The sequence below is a fragment of the Plectropomus leopardus genome, chromosome 2 (genome assembly GCF_008729295.1).
Source record: "Plectropomus leopardus isolate mb chromosome 2, YSFRI_Pleo_2.0, whole genome shotgun sequence".
Taxonomy (NCBI): Eukaryota; Metazoa; Chordata; class Actinopteri; order Perciformes; family Serranidae; genus Plectropomus; species Plectropomus leopardus.
This window is the reverse complement of record NC_056464.1, coordinates 20,158,763-20,180,354: the sequence shown is the minus strand read 5'-3', so window position 1 is coordinate 20,180,354 and position 21,592 is coordinate 20,158,763. Positions and strand designations below refer to the sequence as shown.

The 21,592-nt window shown below is 40.6% G+C and overlaps 1 protein-coding gene across 2 annotated transcripts in view; it reads left to right on the top strand.

Moving 5' to 3' along the window:
• The window catches only part of srgap3 (SLIT-ROBO Rho GTPase activating protein 3), a 75,576-nt gene that overhangs the window by 47,460 nt on the left and 6,524 nt on the right, over positions 1-21,592 (top strand). Inside the window, exons 6-18 of one of the 2 annotated variants that reach the window (XM_042504357.1) lie at positions 1,966-2,094; positions 6,502-6,723; positions 6,865-6,966; positions 7,753-7,950; positions 8,217-8,301; positions 10,547-10,574; positions 12,519-12,549; positions 13,737-13,797; positions 14,426-14,503; positions 15,075-15,209; positions 15,759-15,864; positions 17,288-17,515; positions 17,664-17,737. In XM_042504357.1, the coding sequence (XP_042360291.1) occupies positions 1,966-2,094; positions 6,502-6,723; positions 6,865-6,966; positions 7,753-7,950; positions 8,217-8,301; positions 10,547-10,574; positions 12,519-12,549; positions 13,737-13,797; positions 14,426-14,503; positions 15,075-15,209; positions 15,759-15,864; positions 17,288-17,515; positions 17,664-17,737 (1,477 nt within the window). Of the gene's footprint in view, positions 1-1,965; positions 2,095-6,501; positions 6,724-6,864; positions 6,967-7,752; positions 7,951-8,216; positions 8,302-10,546; positions 10,575-11,921; positions 12,025-12,518; positions 12,550-13,736; positions 13,798-14,425; positions 14,504-15,074; positions 15,210-15,758; positions 15,865-17,287; positions 17,516-17,663; positions 17,738-21,592 lie in introns of both variants that reach the window. The other variant, XM_042504350.1, reaches the window with a different exon arrangement.

Genomic DNA, 21,592 nt, shown 5'->3' with positions numbered 1-21,592 from the left:
TGTTTTAGTGGCCAGTGAGTTAAATGAAATAAAATGTTGCCCAATGTCTGCTGGATGTGTTCACTGTATCAGCGTAAAAGATGATAATATGTACGTGTAATGTTCACAGTTATTGCAGGTTCAGCGGCTTCTCCTCAGACTGAATGAGGAGATTTGAGTCTAGTTCTGTAAATGGAGAAGCAGCTCTATTTGTTGGCTCCAGCTGGAGAGAGTGAGGGAGGGGCAGACCAGCAGCTCACAGTAATATAATGCCCAAAGGTCTCAGGAGAATACTGTGGGTCTGCAGCCAGATTCGCACTGAGCTAACAGCAGAACTCCTGGCCAACAACTCAAGTCTCTTTCCATCTTATGCAGATTTCTACTTTGTGTAAATTCTTCTCTGCCAGCAGTGTGGGGCTGGAGGTCTCTGGAGCACCATGTACTTTAGATACTACCATGCATTTTTTATTCTGGATCTTCTTCTGGAATTTCTTCATGCAAATGAAACTCCCATTATCTCTCAGGTGCAGGAAATCAAAAGGTTGTCAGGACGACAACATTTCTCCCTCCTCGGGCTGGTATCCTCAGAGATGCAGCTTGGCTTGGGAGCCGAAGACTATTTATAACGGAGCGTGGTAGTGAATGTTTTTCCCTGCTTCTTGTTTCTAAGCTTTTGTCTCATTACTCTGCTGCCTGCAAACAGGTTGGAGGAGGAAGAGCAAGAAATAAAAGTTAATCTCTTTTGCTCTAACCCATAGCTGAAATTTGCATCATAATGGCTTTCTGAAATTGGAAATAAAACGTTCATGTATAGTGAAATGTACAAACAAATTATGCAAATAATGAGCAAAATGTCTCTTGTGGTTCTTTTGTTGTTTCAAACAGCAGTAATGCCTTTTTGAGTCATGTCTGAATCACTGAGTTGCGAAAGTGAAAATACTTTGTCAATACTGTTAAGCTGCAGTTTGCAAAATCAGTTTTATTTATTTATTTATTTGTTTGTTTTTGCCTTTATGGCCTTTAATCCATAGGACAGCTGAAGAGATGACAGCGCCACAATATGTTGTTTTGTCACTTAATGGAAATGTTTTTTTTTTCGTTTCCATACTATTGCACTATGTATGATTGCATGTATTTATCTGTATGCACACTGGAGATACAGAGAGCCTACCATGTAACTTAAACTACATCAAGAAATTAATATGCAGTCTGTGTAAAAACTTGAAAAATTGTAAAATGCAAAAATTGTGATGCTCAAAAACATTTATCCACTGATTGACAGTCATCTTTTTCACCTTGTAATCAATGGGAAAAATCCTTTTGAAGGACATCACATGACAAACCCAGAAGTTGTAATTCCACTGTTTGGCCACTTGGAAAAAGGGTTTCAGAGCCTAAAGCAATTCCCTGGGGTTTTTAGGTTTTAGTTTTTGTACAAATGAGATATATTGTGTTATGTAATGAAGTTTAGAAATGCTGGTAGAAAGATTTTTTTCCCTTATCTCCCACCTTTATGCTAAGATAAGCCAACTTAAAAAATACGGACTCAGCTCCATATTTACTGTACGGACTCAATCTTGTCATCGAGATTTTTTGCAAGAAAGTGGAAATTCTGACTGTTTCTCTAATGCTACATTTCACTAAGGTGATGAACCTTTTATACAAACACATTTAAACCACACAAGTTACTAAAGCCTGAGCTTCTGTAAGTGCTTCTTTGTGAGCGTCCTCACTCTGCAGCCTGTGGTACTTAAGTGTTTAGAGACAGAATAATTAATGCGAGCCTGGCTGTGGCACTTAACACATTACTACCTAGAGGCTGCTTCTTTACAGCCTGTTCCTCCAAACTTTCCCCGCCATCTCTACCTGTCTGATGGTCCCAAAGCCGCAGCTGCCTGAGCAAACACTCAAACCCTCCCTACTGCTTTATTTTCCTGCACTGATGGTTTTTCTCCTCATCTTCTCTGTCTCTTCTCTCCTCCCCAGAGGCAAGCCAAGTACTCAGAGAATAAGCTGAAATGCACAAAAGCCCGGAATGACTATTTGTTGAACCTGGCAGCAACAAATGCAGTTGTGGCAAAATATTACATCCATGACGTCTCTGATATGATTGATGTAAGTATGCGCTAGGCACATGTGTTTGTTTACATCTCTCAGCTGGGATTTCTGATGTTGATTTAACTCTGCAGCACTGTCGCTGTTTTCACCATCTGTTCCTGAGTCTCATTCACTTTCAGCCTGTTAGCTGTTTGTTTTCGAGCTGCTCTGTTGGCCCCAATGAATGTATTTGCCATCATTCTTTTTCATTATTAATTTCTACACAACAAACTTAACACTGATATGCTAATGACTGACTGCTGTGACATGAATATTTGCTCAGCAATCTGCAGCATCACCCAGCTACAGAGGGCTGATTTTTGACTAATTATTGCAAGGGACTCCAGCAGTGCTGATTCTTCTGTCTTATCCACACTTGTGTTTTTTTGTTAATGCTGCTTTTTGGAGCTTTGCTGGGACAAACTCAGCATGTCCACACCATGTAAAAAAACATGACCCAAGACTTGCACTCACTCTCCCTCCACTCTCTATTGTCTGTCCATCTGTTATCTCTCTCTTTTTATGGATCAGAGTAGAGGAAACAGCCTTTTTGAACTCTGATACTATATTATTTCCCCCATTGTTACCTTTAGTAATGTCCCTATTTTGTATGTCCAGAAAACCTACTTTTATCCACTTAAATTATGAACCAATTGCACTGTTGGGAAGTCTGATGGCTGTGTTAGAAAGGATGACTTTGTTTAGCAAACCACTAATGGTTGGACGGCGATCAAAGTCAGCTGGTGAGCAGAGGCCCTGTTTATGCAGGCATGAATGCGGTTAATGTGGTTGGCACCAGGCTCTCGGCCCCGGGTGACCTGCTACCAGCCACCCTGCAGATGAACAGTGAGATGAGAAAGCCTTTATCGACTGTTTCAGACAAAATCATACAAAACATTCTGTATCTATACCTCCTTGATATGCACAATACAACTCCCTCTCCAGGGAGGTGAGACTCTGTGACTCTGAAACAGTATTTGCTCTTAATTTCAAGGTGTCTGCAAATCCTTAATTCTTAAAATGTTATAAAATTGTCATTAATTGTTAAGTACAAACCAGGTTAAATCATTCCCCTTGAAGTCATACTGTGTTATGAAGGTCTGTGTTGCAAAGTTTAAGTGACAAGTGACAGTGAATGTCGGCTCTGTGGCTGACGATACCAAACAAAAACTTAAATATTACAGATTAAGATCTCTATCGCTCTACCGCTGCTGACCTTCAGTATGTCTGTTTCCCCTCTTCTCTCAGTGCTAATGGCCTGGTTGTCACATTTTTGCTTGAGGCCAGACCACCATACGGCACCAAATTAGTCACAGTGATAGATGCACATTTTCCAGGTCAGGCATGATAAGATATGATTTCAGTAAGACTTCCATAATACAATGAGCATTAGATTATTTGGAACTAGAAACCTCTGCTGAGGCCAAGTTTCTTTTGTTTCAGTGTTAATAGAGGTGAAAAATCATTTAATGGGTTCTTCCTCATCCCATGCTACAAGCTTCCACCAAGTTTCATGAAAATCGGGCCAGTAGTTTTCCTTTAATCCTGCTGACAACCAAACAAATCAAACCAAAAACAAAACCTCCATGGCAGAAATAACAATTGCTGTTAAAAAGCATGAGTAGTACATCATGAGATACATTGGTGGGAGCTGGACATACTGAGAACCAGATTTATGGCGATCCGTGCCTCTTTGCTGGGGAGCTTTGATGGATCCAGTGTCCCGAAACTGAAAGGACCATGTCGTCCCAAATCCTGCTGAGCTGCAGGGAGTGGGATTGTACGCTTGACTGGTTTTGCTGCCACAAGTGGGGCAGAGGAGGAAGAAGGGTCCAAGTGTCGATTCAGAGTAACTGCATATTACACATCAAACCAGACATTCGCACAGCAAGAAGCTTTGTCAGTCAGCATCAGTGACTTTAAACTGTTGAAGTGTAATTCTGAGCAACATACTCAGTTTATTCTGTGCTGCCTACAACTGGTGAACGCTGTGAGGAGTGAGGCTGGTCAGTGGTGTCTGCATCATAAACTATTTATACTTGTAAGAAAAGCTTAATAGTTTAACTTTTATCATCTCCATTAAGGAATTGTTTGTTTTGCAAGTATTAAGCTATAGCATCACCAAAAGAATAAGACAAGACTGGTTTTGCATAATTTAGAGCTATTGTGCACAATAGCACAGTAATTTATGCAAAACCACCACTCTGAATAAAAGTGGTGTCAAACAGTACCCAAAAGCTGTTGTCTGGCTTGTAATTATAGAGGAACCTTTAAAGATGCTATACAGTGCCTTTTGTGAGTCCGGATAACACCATGGATGAGTCAGTATACTTCTAAATTAATCTTTTACTTAAAATTTATGGGATTAGAAATAATTTCTGACAAGAATGCCATAGTAAATGCTTACTGAGAAACACAATATGCTACCTTTTTAAACCTGGAATATTTCTGTGCACATTGAAAGCTTTTATGTGTTATTCTCTGACAATACACTGTTGATGAAGTGTTTTTATTCTTTCCTCAGTAAACTAAACTAAGCTGAAGAACCAACAGAGCCTTTAAAGACAAATCCAGGTGTTGAAAAGGTTTTGTACTGGTTCTTTAGCTTAGTTTAGTTTAGTTTTAGTGGTTTAAAAAAAAAAAAAAGGTAGAGATCCTCTAAAGAACCATACAGGTGGTTGAAAACTTCTTTGTTGGGCAGCAGTGCCATATAAAACCTCAACACACACCAGAGAGCTGGGGAACCAACATTTTTCTGTGTGCTCACATGTGACTGTGTGAGATATTCTTGCTGAGGGTAAAATAACTTAAGTGGACCTTAGTCAAATAAATATGCATATGCATTAAATGGGAAGTATATAATTTATATGCAGCATATTTGCACTTAACAGTGTGTTCAAGTGAATTTAATTATGCAACGTAAAGTAAACGTACGGTCATGTACTTTTTGTGGAAAAGATTGACCTAATGTCCAGTACAATGAACATATTATTTTAAAAAATCACATTTTTGAGAAACAAATCTTCATGACGTTTTTTCTTGAAACCCCATTAGCTTAAACATAAATATTAAGACTTTTGTTCCACTGGGTCTCTGGGATATGTATATATCTGGGATATATGCACCTTCAATATGTCTGCACAGCTCTAATGAGAAAAATAAGAAACAAAGTGGTCAACAGTATTTGGATTAAGCAGCATGTCTAATCTTCCTTCCCCGATCATCTGCTTCCTTCAGGCTGCTGCCGCTGATATCAATGCGTTCTCAGTTTGCTTGTTTGAAAAGAAGCTAATTTGCTCCCTTTAGTCTTGACTCTATTGAGCCACTTTGACTGAGATGTTCAGTGAGGCTTGTGCACCAAAGTGGAGAGATTACTTCCTCAGTGCTAAAGAGTGTTAAAGAGCGTTTACTTAGTGATTCACAGAGTTGTCAGCTGCCTCAAGCTGCCTTCTAAACCTCCTCACTACCATCCTCTGCTTAATTAGGTTACTTCATCCAGCTCTGTATGATAAGGCTCTGTAATTATCTGCGGTGTCCTACTGTGCCAGCTCCTGTAATTCTGTGAACTCTACTTCTATTTTTGAAAGGTAGCAGGATGTAATTTGGGATTTAGTCCATTAAATAGGTCTGAACATGATGGAAGGGGCTCAAAGTAACTGACTTCAAAACTGAAATTTGCACATTTCTTCCACTTGGCTTGATGAATTTAGACTGATCTGTGAAATTAATGGACAACAAATCTTTTGCAAGTTTTTGCCAGCTTCCTGTGGCATAACTTTCGGCTTTGCTACAGTGAAAGTTTACTCCAGGGTGTGCTCAGTCCACCATGACATCACTGTTGGGTGTGGTTACAGGTGTAAAAGAGCATACTCAGCGATGAAACAGTCCTGAAACTTTCAACCACAGAGCGCAGCGAAACACTGTTTTTCTGCTTGGTTACCAGCCTCTACAACATAGCTATTGTATTGACATTGTCATGACCTTGTGACTCCGTGTGTCATCATGGGAAAATGAGGCCCAGGTGACACCAACTGTAGCAGAAAGTAACACACAAGTGCTTTTGAGTATTTTGCAAGGTGTTTATACGACTGTGTGTCTGTGGACAGCGTTTGTCAACATGAGAGCATCATAACTGTGTAAGATGTAGTCATGAAACTTTACAGGTGAGTAATTGAGATCAAAATGAAGGTCAAATCTGAAAGGGAGTGTGATCAGAGCCGAGGGCTGGAAGTAGGTGGAGTAGGAAGTAGAGAAAGGGCCATAAGGCCCCCCTACTTTATACCCTTGGCTCACATTCATTTTAAATTGCCGATCACAATCGCAACATAGTCTTTTATGTTAAATTAATGTTGAGTATTTCAGATTCTTTCTACTGCCACATTCGAGTGTTTTCCTGGTTATTTATTAGACATTTTATCTCTGCAGTGTTGTGACCTGGGCTACCATGCTAGCTTGGCACGCACCCTCAGGACCTACTTATCTGCCGAGTACAACTTGGAGACATCACGCCACGAGGGACTGGATATCCTAGAGAATGCAGTGGACAACCTGGATTCCCGCAGTGACAAACACAAGATCATGGATATGCATAACCAGGTGTTCTGCCCTCCAATGCGCTTTGAGTACCTGCCACACATGGGAGATGAGGTGAGATGCTTTAAATGCTTCTTAAACTTAACACTGAAATCTCTAACTGAAGAAAGTTTTGTTTTTCCAAAGTAACCATTGAAGCTTCAGATGGATCTATTTTGCCTACTGTAACCCATGTGTCCTTCTCCGCCTCCGCAGGTGTGCCAGGTGAGCGCACAGCAGCCTGTCCAGACTGAACTCCTGATGCGCTACCACCAACTGCAGTCTCGCCTAGCTACGCTAAAGATTGAGAACGAGGAGGTGAGGATTTATAACAGCCCTGTGTCTGTCCACCACCACCTTCAGCCCCAACCCCCCAAAAACAGAAAGCCTTGTCTCATTTCCCCCAGAGCCAAGAAGGAGGGCCACATCACCATCTGTTCTCATAGCAATTACTCTCCAATGACCCCTCGCTCTGCAGGGGGCAAGAATATATTAAGATTGTCACAGTGCCAATGTTATGTTTTCTATGAAGTTCTATATGAAATTGTCTATTTTATGATGAAAAGGGAACTTTCTCATTTAGAGCTGTGGACACAAAGGTGCAAATGGAGGTGATAATAACTGGGGCTTGTTAGACTCTCGAGTGCCAATGGCTCTGTCTCTTCTCTGTCTCCCCGTGTGTTGTGCTCTGGAGGATAATGGATAAGTCCTGCCATCACTGGAAATGAGCTTTATCAATCTCAGCCCTAAACAAAAAGCCCCCTTCAGTAATTTCACATGCAATTTGTATCTTTGCCAGGACACTCAATTTCATGTCTTAGTCTGATGTATGCGTGATGTGCAGCTTGCTCTGGACTGACACTCTGATTCTGCTTGCTGTAATTTCAGTGTAATTCAAGGTCGTTTATTGTTAGGGGCTTAATTTCTCTTTGATATTGATATGCTAGTGTTGTAAATCACTCACTCTTGCCCTTGAAAGTGTCACCAGCTACTTTGTTTCAATCAGGGCTTGGAGAAAAATAGCCACAAAAAGGGAAAAGACTGAATAAGGTCTGATGCTTCATTTGTCATCTTTTTCCTCTCTGTTTTCTCCCATCTGTGCAGGTGAGAAAGACCTTGGATGCCACCATGCAAACGCTGCAGGACATGCTGACGGTAGAGGACTTTGACGTGTCGGATGCTTTCCAGCACAGCCGCTCCACTGAATCCATTAAGTCGGTGGCCTCGGAGTCCTACATGAGCAAGCTGAATGTAGCCAAAAGGAGGGCGAACCAACAGGAGACTGAAATGTTCTACTTTTCGGTGAGTTCGTGTCATCGTTTTGATCTGTCTATCCATCCAAACTGTTAATTGCTGCCCAGCCTGCTGTGGGCTCCAGCGTTGCACTGCTTTTCAAAATCAAGCCATCAGTCATCATTTCCACTTGCCCTGAAAATAGAAATTAAATTAAAACTAGAACAGATTGAATTTATGCTGATTTGAGCGACGCTGAATTGTTTAACTGGGCTCGTGTTACAGTGGATTAGTGCTGCTGCTCGCTCATTGTTGCCTTTCATCTCTCCGTGTAGAAATTCAAGGAGTACCTGAATGGCAGTAACCTCATCATTAAGCTGCAGGCCAAGCATGACTTACTGAAGCAGACACTGGGAGAAGGTAAGGAGTCTTTTCTCTTTGTTTGTCTTCATCGGTGACCCACTGAATTCCACCACAGCTCTATAAAATTGCTGCCTGCAGGGTTAAAATGGCGCAGGTCTTATCTAATAAGCAGCGGGGAATGAGGTATAGGAGGCTACAAAGACAACAATATTTTAGGGAAGCAGGAAAGAAAAAGTGAATAGGAGCTGATATTCAAATGGAAAACTATCACACCAGGAGCAGACTACATCTACTCTGAGGTGTCCATCTCCCTAGTCTGGCCCACAGGATGTAAATTGTAGGTATAAAGGCTTGGACCTACTTTCTGCATTGCACCTCTGCAAACAGCTGCTTTCACGTGCACGCAGTTCAATTCATAGTGCAATTGAGGGTCCAGCAGTAAAAGGAAGGCCCAGGAAGTGAGCTTACTGCCCATCTATTTCCAATGTTAGGTGAAACTGACACTGAGAATCTGCAAATATGCACTAATTTTGGTGGAAAATAGTAATATTGGAATTTGAGGGGTTCACCTTTGTCCAACAAAGGCACGGCATGATAAAGGTCTGGCTATGCAAGACTGCCTTTCCCTTCTCTACTTATGGTACTTATGCTACTTGCTTAAAGAATTATTCGATTAGTATCCATATATAGTGAGCCTCAGGGAGGTTTTCTATTTCCAGGCTGTAAGAGAAAGGCTTCCCTTGGCCCCTCCCTTCCCCAGGGGTCCCTTTGTCACCTCAGCCGTGAACAGTTTACGCCCAATCAATCTGCAGGCCCATTCCTGCAGCTGCTCTTGCATTAGGGGTTCACCTTATAGAAAAGGGCATCAGGCACAAACAGCTGCGGCCTTGCAGCGCACATGAATATTTCCACAATTCACCTTGGATTCAATCATTCATTCATGTCATTACTATAATAATTGATTTTGCTCTGTGAAGCTTTCAATAAGTCCTTGTGATTCCCTCTGTGGCAAACTACTATCTGCATGCCTTTGCACTCATAAATGCTCACAATATAGTTCATATCAGTCTCTGGACAGATCAGATGTATGTCCACAGTGGAGCAGCTGAGACTATATGAACACGGCATATGGTGTCTCCAGGTACCACCCATGTTTAATTATTCAGGTGATCAATCAACGTTGCATCGTGCTCATTAGCTTCGTTGCCCAAAATGGCGTTTGTGTATGCGTGCGGTTGTTTGTGAGCGTGACACAGGGAACAAGATGAGACTGGTGAGTGCCACATGTCGTTTACATCTTGCTGCATGTATTAATAAAAGCATAATGTCAAGCACTGGCACCAGACAAGATGGTGCAAGGATATCTGCCAGCCCTTGTTTCCCAAATAAGGAGTCACCAATTCCCTTGTTCACTGAATTTGATTTGTCCTTGTCTCCTTTTATGTTCATATAATAGATATCTCTCATATCATTGAGGGACTCTGGCACTTTCGTGATGAAATTAGGGGAAAATCAACATGGGGTTTTTGCTTGAGAAGCTCTGTGTAATTTTGAGGTTGGCTGGTCAGAGGTAGACAGGCTATCATTCAAAGGAATGACGTCTGGGAAATGTGCTGTTGTTTCTCCACATGAATGCCCCAGAGACCTTGTCCCATCTGCCAGAATGATGTGCTGAGAAATGGGTTAGCCTTTGCTCTTTCTGTCCATTGTTAGATGGAGTAAAGAAATAATGTTGGAGTGCTTTGGTGCCATTGTTGCTGTATTCGGACATTGACTGCCTTCAAGTTGATAACACAGTCAGACAAAGACACACTCTAAGCTCATAAAGAAAAGCTGGGTCATCTTTGAATTAACTGACCAAAGGATGCGTGTTATCAGAAACATAAACTTCGATGAATAATTAAATGAGTCAAAGGCGATGTAATGGCGAGTTTGCACTGTTTTTTCTCTATGCTTTTGCTATATAACATATGCGTGTGCTGTGGAAACCCATAACAAAAGGCTCAGTGAACCAACACAGACATCCCCAACATGCACACACTGCAGTAGCCACCCCCCTTTTCTTTGCTCTGGGAGGAGGCCCATAACCCCACAGGGTCCTCCGGGTCCCCTGTGGTTTCAGCGCCTACTGCTCAATGGCTTTGTCCAATGAATGGTGTTAGCACTGCTCCATTCATCTCTCTCTCTCAATAGTCATGTTGTGTCTCATAAAACCCTCCAGTGATGGTGGACACTGGGGTCTGTGTAACATGTACCACAAAGACATAACATGTCCCTCTTGTGTTTTGTTTTTTGTCCACAGGGGAAAGGGCTGAGTGTGGAACTACAAGGTATGATCTCCTTTTCCTCTCAGCCATGAAGCATCTGCTTATAGCATGTGTTGATTATATCTAACTACATTGCATGGCAACATTATAGTCACTGAATGTCAGGCAGTGACTAAACAAAGGCCACGCTCAGTATTTTTATAGACATAATATTAATGTTAAATCTATTAAGTAACCATGGTTTCACAGCTGCTATTATCCTTTCAAAAAATGACCCACTGGCTTGCTGTTACAACATATTGTAATTGTGATGTCATCCATATACAATTGTCATAGAAATTAATTTTTTGTTGCACCTCGCTGAATTTGTCAAAATCAGTTTAGAGTTTGGACATGCACGCATTAATTTCTAAGAGCATTTTTTGCATTTTGACAGAGTAACATGGCAAACAAAATATTGTATTTTCTGTGAGAAAATATGTAATTATTAATTCCGACCAATGACCTTGTGTAAAGATGGATGACGCATCTCTCCTTCCTCTCACTGTTAAAAAATGAAGCCAGAATTAAAATATGTCTAATAGGGAATATAAAAAGGAGCTGCAGTATCAAGTTTTGCTTCCAGTCTGACCCAGGCAAGAGCAACGCCACTGATTGTTTACACACCAACTGACACGCACAGCTGTCAATCATGACGTCAAAGCCCGTTTATAGCATCAGATTACTAATTAAAACCAAACTTATCAGAAAAAACTAACACTTGAATGTACATCAGCCTAATAAGAATTACCTAGAATGACAGAGACCATCTTGTATTTGATGTGTACTTTGATCTTTTAGTTCGGCCCTCGTCCCAACCGCTAACATGAAGTGGTTGCAGTTTATGACTTTCCGCGAACCACCCAGAAGTGAATGATTGAGATTTTTTTGGCTCACTTTTGGGGAGCTGTCATGTCGTCCATCTTTATACAGTCTATGGTTTCAACATGTATCACTATATGATATGTTTGGATTGTTAGTTTAATGTTAAACACCGTGACATATCAACTGGCGTGTGATTTATATTTATATTTATATATATTACAGTGTTCATTAATCTGTGCTGTGTTTTCTATTAAGTCAAGAAGTGTGTTATTAAAGATCCACAGTTTTGTTCAGCCTAACCCCCCAGCTGTAATTAAAAGGCTGACTTTTATCAAGCCTCAGTGATAAAAGCCTTCTTTTAATGAAGCATCTCACTTTGGGTTTACCTCGACTTTTGAAAGATTATTCTCTTTTTCCATTACTTCACTTAAAGAGAGAGATTATCACGGCTCTGTTTTAGTCATTCTGTTTTTTTGAACCTCTGTGTTTGGTTCTACAGTTATGGTGAATATGGTGTTGTTTTACCTCTTGTCCATCATTTCACAGGCCCCCCACCCTTCCCCCTAAACCACAGAAAATGCGGAAGCCTAGGCCACGCTCCGTGTATAACCATAAGCTGTTTAACGGCAATATGGAGACCTTCATCAAGGTACCTCTGGTGGTGGTGTATGACTAAGCGGCCCCTGTGGAGCAGGAGGGGAAGGCAGCTAGAGCCTTCGCTCTCATTCTCTTCCTCACTCTGGCCTTCTGTTCCTCCCTCTTCCAGCTGCCCTTGATCACGATATAACGCCTCTGTTTAACCTCTAATCCTCCTCCTCCCTTCCGTGGCTCTGTCAGTGCAGACAGAGCACCAGTCAGCTGTCTATTCATTCCCCTCCAGAACATTTTACCATCTCTGGCTTTATTTTCAAATCCAGTCACCCTCTGGATGACTGAAAGGCAAGAGACAGCAGTGGATCTGCTTTGCCCCTTACTGCACCCCTTTTATCTTTACTGCATCTCTGTAGCTTTCTTATTCCCAGTCCCTGTGCTTAGCCTTCTTTAACCTCCAGAGAGGTCATTCGTCACCGGAGCTTTTCTAACTCTGTGCTTCTCTGCCATCTCTTCCTCTGCTACTCTGTGCTTTGCGGCTTTCTGTCCCAGAGGAAGAAGGAATGCCCGTACCCGCATTCAGGTACCTCTGTTGTTGGAGAGCGTAGGTCAGGGCACAAGGGCACTTAAACTTGTAGACTAATAGTAGAAATATATTGGCTACTTCTCAGGCTACACTTGCATGCTGCTAGTTTCCACATCTATTCTGCAACATCAGGTTATTAATAGCAGTATCTTGTATCTTGGATGTTTTTGTTTGCTTTACACTGCTCATGAGACTTGCTTAATAAAATGTTAATGAGGCTTCAGGATGTCTGAGGCATTAGGTTTGTGATAAAAGTAGCAGTAGACTTCTCCTGTTTTGCATTTCTTTAATTAATGTGAACTAGAACAGGACATTTGTTATTTGTAATCAAAATACAATTATTTAAATAGTGTCTGTTTAACTCCTTAGTAAGACAATGTTAGGTAATAATGGTGCTAAATAAAAGCTACACAAATACTAGTTAAAGTGGAAACCACTTACAGTTATCTCTGTGACAGTGAACAACTGCTTATAAGGATCAAAAAGTTTGGGACAGAATAATTTAAACACATGTTTAAATTATCTGTTTATAGTAATCGAGTAGTGACTTACTATTTTCATTTTTGGTCTTTTTTACACACAACAACATATGGAAAAAACAATGTTGAAACCGCAGTCGTTCTGTTCTTTTTACTTAAGTCCCATGATCCTTTGACTCATTGTAACCCGTCCAGCTGGCTACCTGACACTGGTGCTGCGTACAAATTAAATTAATGCCGGGGGGAAAAAGTCATTTTCTCTCAATGAAAAACACAGTCTCCTCAAAGTTTATGACAAACTAACATAAACAAGCCAATTAGATGCAGCAACAAACTCGGGCTACCTTGTTTAGTCCACTAAAACAATAAGAAACAGCCATGGCTGCTTGTTATGGAGACAGAAAATGAATAAACACATGGAAAGCACCTGTGGTTGAAGCCACTCTCATCAACTGGATTCATATTTGTGGTCATGAGGTGCCCCTGATTGCCTAATATTCATGTAATAAACATACAAATTACCAATTAGATGGAAATCTGCATGAATGAAATGAAATAAAAACTCAATCAATTTGATGCACACAGTTGTGATCACTATAAGAGGTTTCCACTGTATTAATTACTCTTTTAGTAATGTATTATATTTTGCTTTTGTTTGTCTTGCCTTCTCTTTGTTAATCTACCTTTCGTATCTTTTCATTTCAGGATTCAGGTCAACCAATCCCACTTGTTGTTGAAAGCTGTATCAGATACATCAATCTATACGGTGAGTCTCACATGTTGCTGTGACAACTACTTCTGAGTGAAAGGGCTGAGAAAGAAAGCAAACCATGAAGTCCTTTGAAAAGTCCTTCAGTCTCATAAGAAGTGACAGAAGCTATTGGACGAGCCAATCTATTTCCACAAATAGCCGCAGGTACAGAGACTGACCTGCTCCGCTCTGCACCTTGAGTCTCAGAGGCGCTCAGCTGCCTGCCAGTGATTTGACAAGTTCATAACAATAGATCACACATGGAGAGTTTTCAAAGTCCCATCGGTCTTGGTTTAGTCGGTTCAGCCACCACCACCCCTCCTAACCCTCTCTATAACTCCTCCCTGTCTACCTTCACATCTGTCTTCAGCTCATTGCCGTAGCCTGCAGGCCTTTCCCCTGGATCTGGACCTAATGAAACTCCAGAAAACTGATTAGGAGCCCTCTAACTGAAACCATATGCTGCAGTCTCACTGAGGGGCCCTCTCATGGAAAAATACGCATCTCCTTTATGACTAGATTACATTTCCTGCTCTGTGTTATGTGTTTCCAATAGGCTGTCATGAAGCTGGCACTAGGGTTCGGAGATAATGGTAGCTAGTGTAACTCTGAATCTCTAAATTCTGGGCTGTATTTCTTTCAGGTTTGCAGCAGCAAGGCATATTCCGCGTGCCAGGATCACAGGTGGAGGTCAATGATATTAAGAACTCATTTGAGAGAGGTGGGTCAAAAACAGATGGTTTTATATTCCCATTTTTCCTGTCACTTGAAGGTTACACGTGTAGGAGTTAGAGGGATTTTGGTATAAATGGACAGTGTCAGAAAAACACTGATTCTTAAAATGAAACTGCTTTATTCAGTACTTTTACTGGTTAGGTCACTATTGTTTTGAGACTAAGAGACCTCTGTGGGTAACTTGGCTTCCGATAAAAACCTTTTAACAAAGGTAAGCACACATTAACAGGTGCCAGGCAAGTGGCCTTTGTGCAACTACCTCGACAACTTTTGAGAAACACTGACTTAACTGTTTAATTCAGGTTTTTTTTTGTCAATTTTAATCACCTGGTCCACTTGTTTTGGAGAGGAAGATACCTCTGCGAATAATCCGTCTTCAGGTAAAATCTCCTGAACAATGAACGCTGAAAGAATTCTCTCATGTTTCAGCTGTTTGCAATCTGCAATCCTCACCACTAGATGCCACTAAATCCCCCTAAATCTTACACACTGTTCCTTAAAATGTCATGAGCCCATTAAATGTCAGCACTGAAAGCACTTATATTTCTATCACTTAGGTGAAGATCCCTTGATTGATGACCAGAATGACCATGATATCAACTCAGTGGCAGGGGTGCTGAAGCTGTACTTCAGAGGGCTGGAGAACCCCCTCTTCCCAAAGGAGCGCTTCCTGGACTTCATCTCCACCATCAGTGAGTCACGCACAACACAAAATATTCAAAGCCATTGCAGTCGTGAGCAGACTGATTGAACAGAAAAGAAAAAACACACCTTGCAGTTTCTTAGAAACTCAGCTCTATTGAAGAGGAGAAAGGCATGCAGTGCAGCACATGGAAGCAATCTCAGCAGCGGGGCTGAGATTTAACAGAAAGCCAGTAGGACGAGGAGAGTGTGGGCCGCATCAGACGGCCGTGTGCAAGTTCACCACAGAATCATTTCCCCGCTGTTTCTACAGTAATAGTTTGATCACTCAGTGTGCCTTAGGGGTCTGGTGAAAGGCAGGAGGGGGGCATCTATTAAAGTGTCAAATAACAGTTTTCAGAAGCTTCTCTGCGTTTTGCTTTTGCTCACTTTGATCCATTCTCTCTGCTAGGGTTTGGTATATATATTATATTTCAGTGGACAGTGTTGTTAAAGGCTGATGCCCACATATATAAAAGTTTATAGGCCATATTTCTCTTGTTCATTGCAGTGTAAATCACTGTTGGTACACTTCTCTATCTCTGTGCTTTGTGTTTCAGAGCTGGAGTCTGGAGCCGAGAGAGCGCATCACATCCAGCAGATTATTGTGACTCTGTCTCGCACCATCATAATCGTCATGAGATACCTTTTTGCTTTTCTCAATCAGTAAGTCTGCACTGATTCGTATTACATTTTAAGCTGCACGTCCTGATGTATACAGACAAACTTGTAAAAGAGAGTTTATTCCTTGCACAGACATCAGTGATGTCATCAAATATTAAACGTAAAGATCGTAATGTAAATCCACGTTTAACAAACAGAACAGCTACAGCCAGGTGAAAAACAAGATACAAAAGTATATATAAAAAAAAACACCTGCTATTTATTGCTACATCTGTCTGCAGCATTTTAGGAGTTATTTATGTGCTTGGAAACTCATGCCTTCGCTGAAGTAGTATACCTGTCCTTTTATAATGGATGTTATTAATGCTCCTCTTACAGGGTTTGCCTGCAGAACAAAGAGTTTGATTTCATACTGAAGGTTTCACTCTGCTCTTCTATACCCCCTTCAATGATGGAGCTGTTCCAGCTGTGGTTTTACTGCTCAGCTTTAGCTTGTTGATAATGTGCAAGGACTGATTATGACTTCCTCTTGCAGCACTGAATGATTTGGTTACCCAGAGTGGGCTGTGGCATGTGCTGGCTGAGTTGATTTGTTTAAGGGGTTGGCTGATCAGAGCGCTCTTTCAGCAAATGTCTAACTAAGCAGTGCAATGAAGCATGTAATACTGTATGTCAAAACTGTGTTCAGTTGAAGCCCGACTCTGACTCTGTATGAGATGTGTCCAGTACATACTGTAGTTCATTTACAGGCACTATGGGATTGATCACAAAGGAGCTATAATAGATATTTTTAAGTTGCTGTTTTTTTCAATAGACCATATGACTACTTATATGTGAACAGGATCACAAAATGTGATGAACCCACAGAAACAGAAATCACCTCAGCATCTTTAAGCTCAATGTTGTGGTTTTCCGGCTCTCATCTTTTGTCTTGTGGTCAGTCTTATTTTTGGCTGCATCACTGGCAGTTTTCAGTGTGAGTGCTTTAAAACCAGGGGTACGTACGTGCCCAGCAACAAACAACAAATAGATAAGTGGTGAACATAGTGGAGCAATTAGCAAGTGAAGTGTCAGATATTCCCCTGAGGTGTTGGTGGAGACCAAAAACAGAGCCAAAAGAAGTGTGGATTTTGGACTTAAATTCCCCAGTGGACTAGGATTATGACTGCAAACAATTAATTATTTTGCTTCTGCTCTGCTGGTTGGTGCTGATTTCTCACACATTCATCACATAGACTATTTTTTTAATACTAGCATTTTATAGAAGTTCTCGACAACATGACAAAGGGTAGTTTAAGAACAAAAGTACACAATGGTAACGTAGCCTTATCATTCCCAATTGGATCGACAGATCTTTTAATCCAGACTTCCATAAGACAACAGCTTAATATATAGCTACAGTATTTAGGTTAAATGTTTGCTTACGTCATTAAACTCACAATGCTCTGCCTGCTGTGTCCCTCAGCCTCTCCCAGTACAGTGATGAGAACATGATGGATCCATACAATTTGGCAATCTGCTTTGGTCCAACACTGATGCCAATCCCTGATGGACAGGATCCTGTAGCGTGCCAGGCTCATGTGAACGAGGTCATCAAGACCATCATCATCCACCATGAGCTCATCTTTCCCAATCAGCGTGAGCTGGACGGCCCAGTGTATGAAAAGTGCATGACTGGGGGGGAGGAGTACTGGTGAGTATCGGCAGTGAACAGGTAGTTATGTTCAGACTACTGTTCTCTTTGTTGAAGGTTTAAAAGAATAAGCTGTGTTACCTTATATTATGTTCATGAATCCAATGTGTACATAGTGATGACTTGCTCTTTCCATTTCCTCCCACAGCGACAGCCCACACAGTGAACCAGGTACCATTGACGAGGCTGACAATGGAACTGAACCACACACCAGTGATGAAGGTCAGTATGTCATAGTAGTCATTTTTCATTTTGTTATTACTCATGCATCACTCCAGGTATAGCTGTTTGCCAGCCTGTTCAAGACTGAAATGTCTCAAAAACCTTTGAATGGATTGCCATGAAATGTGGTTTTCATGTTCACTGTGCCCACGGGATAAATCATACTGACTTGGTGATTATTTGACTTTACCTGTAGTGCCACCAGCATGTTGACATTTGTGCTGTTGACAATGTCCCCACAACAATTGGTTAGAAGGCCGTGAAGGCGGTACAGATATTCATATTCCCCTCTGGATATTTTGTTGATTTCCTGACTCCATCTAATGCCAGAATGGCGTTGAAATTTCATTATGTGCAGTACTGTGCTTCATTACCAAATACCTGAAAAACTGATAGCATTACTAATAGTCTCTGTGGCTGTGTGATGTGTTTAGTGTTAATTAGTAATTTAGCTTACTAAAAAGTATTGTCAAAAATATTGATTTATCCATACATATCTATGTGGGCTGGGCAATACATCAATATTATATCAATACTGTGATATGAGTCTAAGTATGAGACTTTTGGATATCGTAATATTTTAAGTGTTGTCTTTTGGTTATCTCTTGATGTAATTTTCTGAGTTGCCCTTTACCCACACAGTCATTATCAACATTACTGATAAATATAAAAAAAACTTTAAAAACTCCTTGTAAGTTTAAATATTTTCTGAAAGCAACAATAGTCCACCCTACAATATTATCACAATACCGATATCGCAGTATGACGTCAAAAATATTGAGACTTTTGATTTTTTCCTTAACCCCCAGCCCTAATATCTATTCTGAATATTGAGACCATTTCAATACTCATTTTTCACAGTATCAATACACCTGCACCAGCTGTACTGTCTCACCATCTCTTATTGTTAATGTTTATTTAGTGCTGTCATTCTGCTGTTTTCTGAAAACAACTAAAACAAGAAAAGTCCTTGTTGTCTTGTAATATTTATCGCTTTTAATAAAAAATTTAACTTGTATTTCCTCAATATTAATTTTCCCTTGTGAAATTGAAAATGTTATCAAATAACATTATTTTTCTAGTTATTGTATCAAAGTTGGAAATTCCACTATCATGACAACACAAATGCTGACACATTAAGATAAGTTGGTCAACATGACACATTTTACCTGCCTAACATGAGCATGTTAGTACATTTGTCAGCATATTAGCATGCTGACCTTATTTTTTAGCCCCAAAGCACCACTGCGCCTACAAACAGCCTCATGAAGCTGCCAGCATGGGTCTCAATGTTGTTTGTTCATGCAGGTCATTTTTACTGTTTTACTGCATGTGATGTGAGTATCCATGTAAACTGTTGCTATGGAGCTATCAGAGCTGGAGTAATATGTCACCATTATTTTCTTTGACACCACAGCATATATCAAGACTTACCATTTTATGTTAGTTTGCACTCAAAATACTGAAAATCAAGTCACATCTTAGCAAATGGTACATGGCGTTCACATGAGAATGTATGTGATGTCATTTTTGGTGGTCTGTGTGGATATGAAGGCTGTGCAGCCTGACCTTTTTTATTAAGTGCGTTTGACTGTGAGGTGAGTGAGGTTTGCACTGCAACAGCTTATGATTGCAAAGGCTTATGTGATGTTTGAAGCTGAAGGCAAGTTGAGTAAACAGTGTTGGCATGCAGCACTGCCTCTTTGATCTGTCTTTCTGTGTGTGCGAGTCTCTCTCCTCTCTCTCCCCCTCCCTCCCTCTGCCTGCTCCCCTGCTCGCTCTTTGTTCAGTGTTAGTCAGCAATTCTCCAGAGACTTTCTCCTTTGTGCAGTATTTCCCCAATTCTCCTCTGAGCTTTGAATGCATAACTGGGCCAGGCACAAAAGCCAAAACACGGGTAATACACAAAATAATATCTCCTGCGCCGTCTGTGAAGAGTCATTGGACAGTTCTATAAAGTATGGAGTGTGTGAGGTCAGACTGGGGTAACCCTGTCGTTTAGCTGCATTTCTGTGCTGTTTGGCTGTGTGTTTTAATGAGTGCTGACCCTTTCTTTCTTTTCTTGCTCTTACTTGGAAGAAGACAACAAAGGCTGGCTGCCTGCTGTAGACTCTTATGTGACATTATGTGCTCTGGTGTTGCACTGTAGTTTCTGTATTTGTCTTTGTCAGCAGTTCAGTTGGTGTCAGATTAAGAACCAAGTAAATATGCTGTACCTTTTTGTTTTGTCATTACTTTGGAACTTTAACTAAATCTGAACAAAACTGCTTTTTATCTCTATTCATTCACAACGATGTCTGTCCGTTCATATCTTTGCACCCCTCGTGTAAGTTTTTTTTTCTTCTTTTAAATAAAACCTAGCAGAGGGGTGCAAAACTGAGTTTTCTTGGTGAGAGCTGATTGCAGTTAACCAGACAGTTAACCCTGACTGACCCCTGCTGACTGGCACGTTGCACTGCAGACAATTATCATTTTAAATTTAGGCAAAAATCTCACTTTATCAGACTTGTTGTGACCTAAAATATATATTTTCCATGCAAGCTGTCAAAAGGTTAGAATTCTAATTTTATTAGATTGATATGAACCTTTTTGTTTTCTGAATAAAAAGTTTTTTAAAAAATCACATAATGTTAAAAAGTTGTCACAGAATAAGAATATATGAATAACTCAATTTTCACAAAGATGTAAGATAAAATGTTATGATTCTAAGGTGAAAATGTTTAAACAGTAATGGCTGCATTCAATAATTAGTGGTAAGTCATTTCTCCAAACGTGTGTTATATTAAATTTTTGTTACTCTGTACTATGTCTGAGGGGTTTGCAGTGTAAACTGAGGCTTCATGTACTGAATCATAGCAATGATGTCAATGCTGCGAAAGCTAAATAAGAAATTCAAGATCAATAGATAATAATAATCATAAGCATAGTACTATACATATATACCTGGGGCGTGGACTTGAGTCACAACGACACTGAGTCGTTTGACTTGAAAATGCTTGATACTCTCCCCTAAGTCCAACGATGAAAGTGTATGTCATTTAAAAAGTGTGCCACAAATCAATTAATTTCCTTTAATTTCCTTAATCAGCTAACATTAATGCAATTCATTCTTAAGATCCACATTGATTCAACCAATCCAACAGCATGAAGTTGCAGGAGAAAACCACGAAGAACTAATGTCACATTACTAAGCACCAGTTTGAAAAAAAGATTAATTCATTCATTCATTCATTTTCCGTAACTGCTTGTCCTCGTAAGGGTCGCAGGGGGGCTGGAGCCAATCCCAGCTGTCATAGGGCGGAAGGCAGCGTACACCGTGGACAGACTCTCGCAGGGCCGACACATATAGACAGACAACCATACACGCTCGCAGTCACACCTAAGGGCAATTTAGAGTCACCAATCAACCTGACCTGCATGTCTTTGGACTGCGGGAGGAAGCTGGAGACCCCGGAGAGAACCCACGCAGACACGGGGAGAACATGCAAACTCCGCACAGAACGGCCCCCGTGAAAAAAAGATACAAAGCTAAATTTGTTTGCATATAAAACTACTCAGTGGTTGACAAAAAACTAACTGTAGTATGCAAAATGTTCAGGTCAAAAATAACTGACGAAGATGCAACAACTTACAGCAAGTTTGTTTTAAAAGAATAAATACACATTTTAAAAAGGCATTCATGATTTTTGTATTCGTAATATTGGCATTTGGAGTGCATAATGACTTGTTTAGGAGCAAAGACTAGTGCAAAGACTTGAGACTAACTTGTGACTTAAAAAAAAACAGTCACAAGTTACTTAATTAATCTTGGATTGTGAATGATGTTGTTGATCACAGCCATGTTGAGTCTATCAA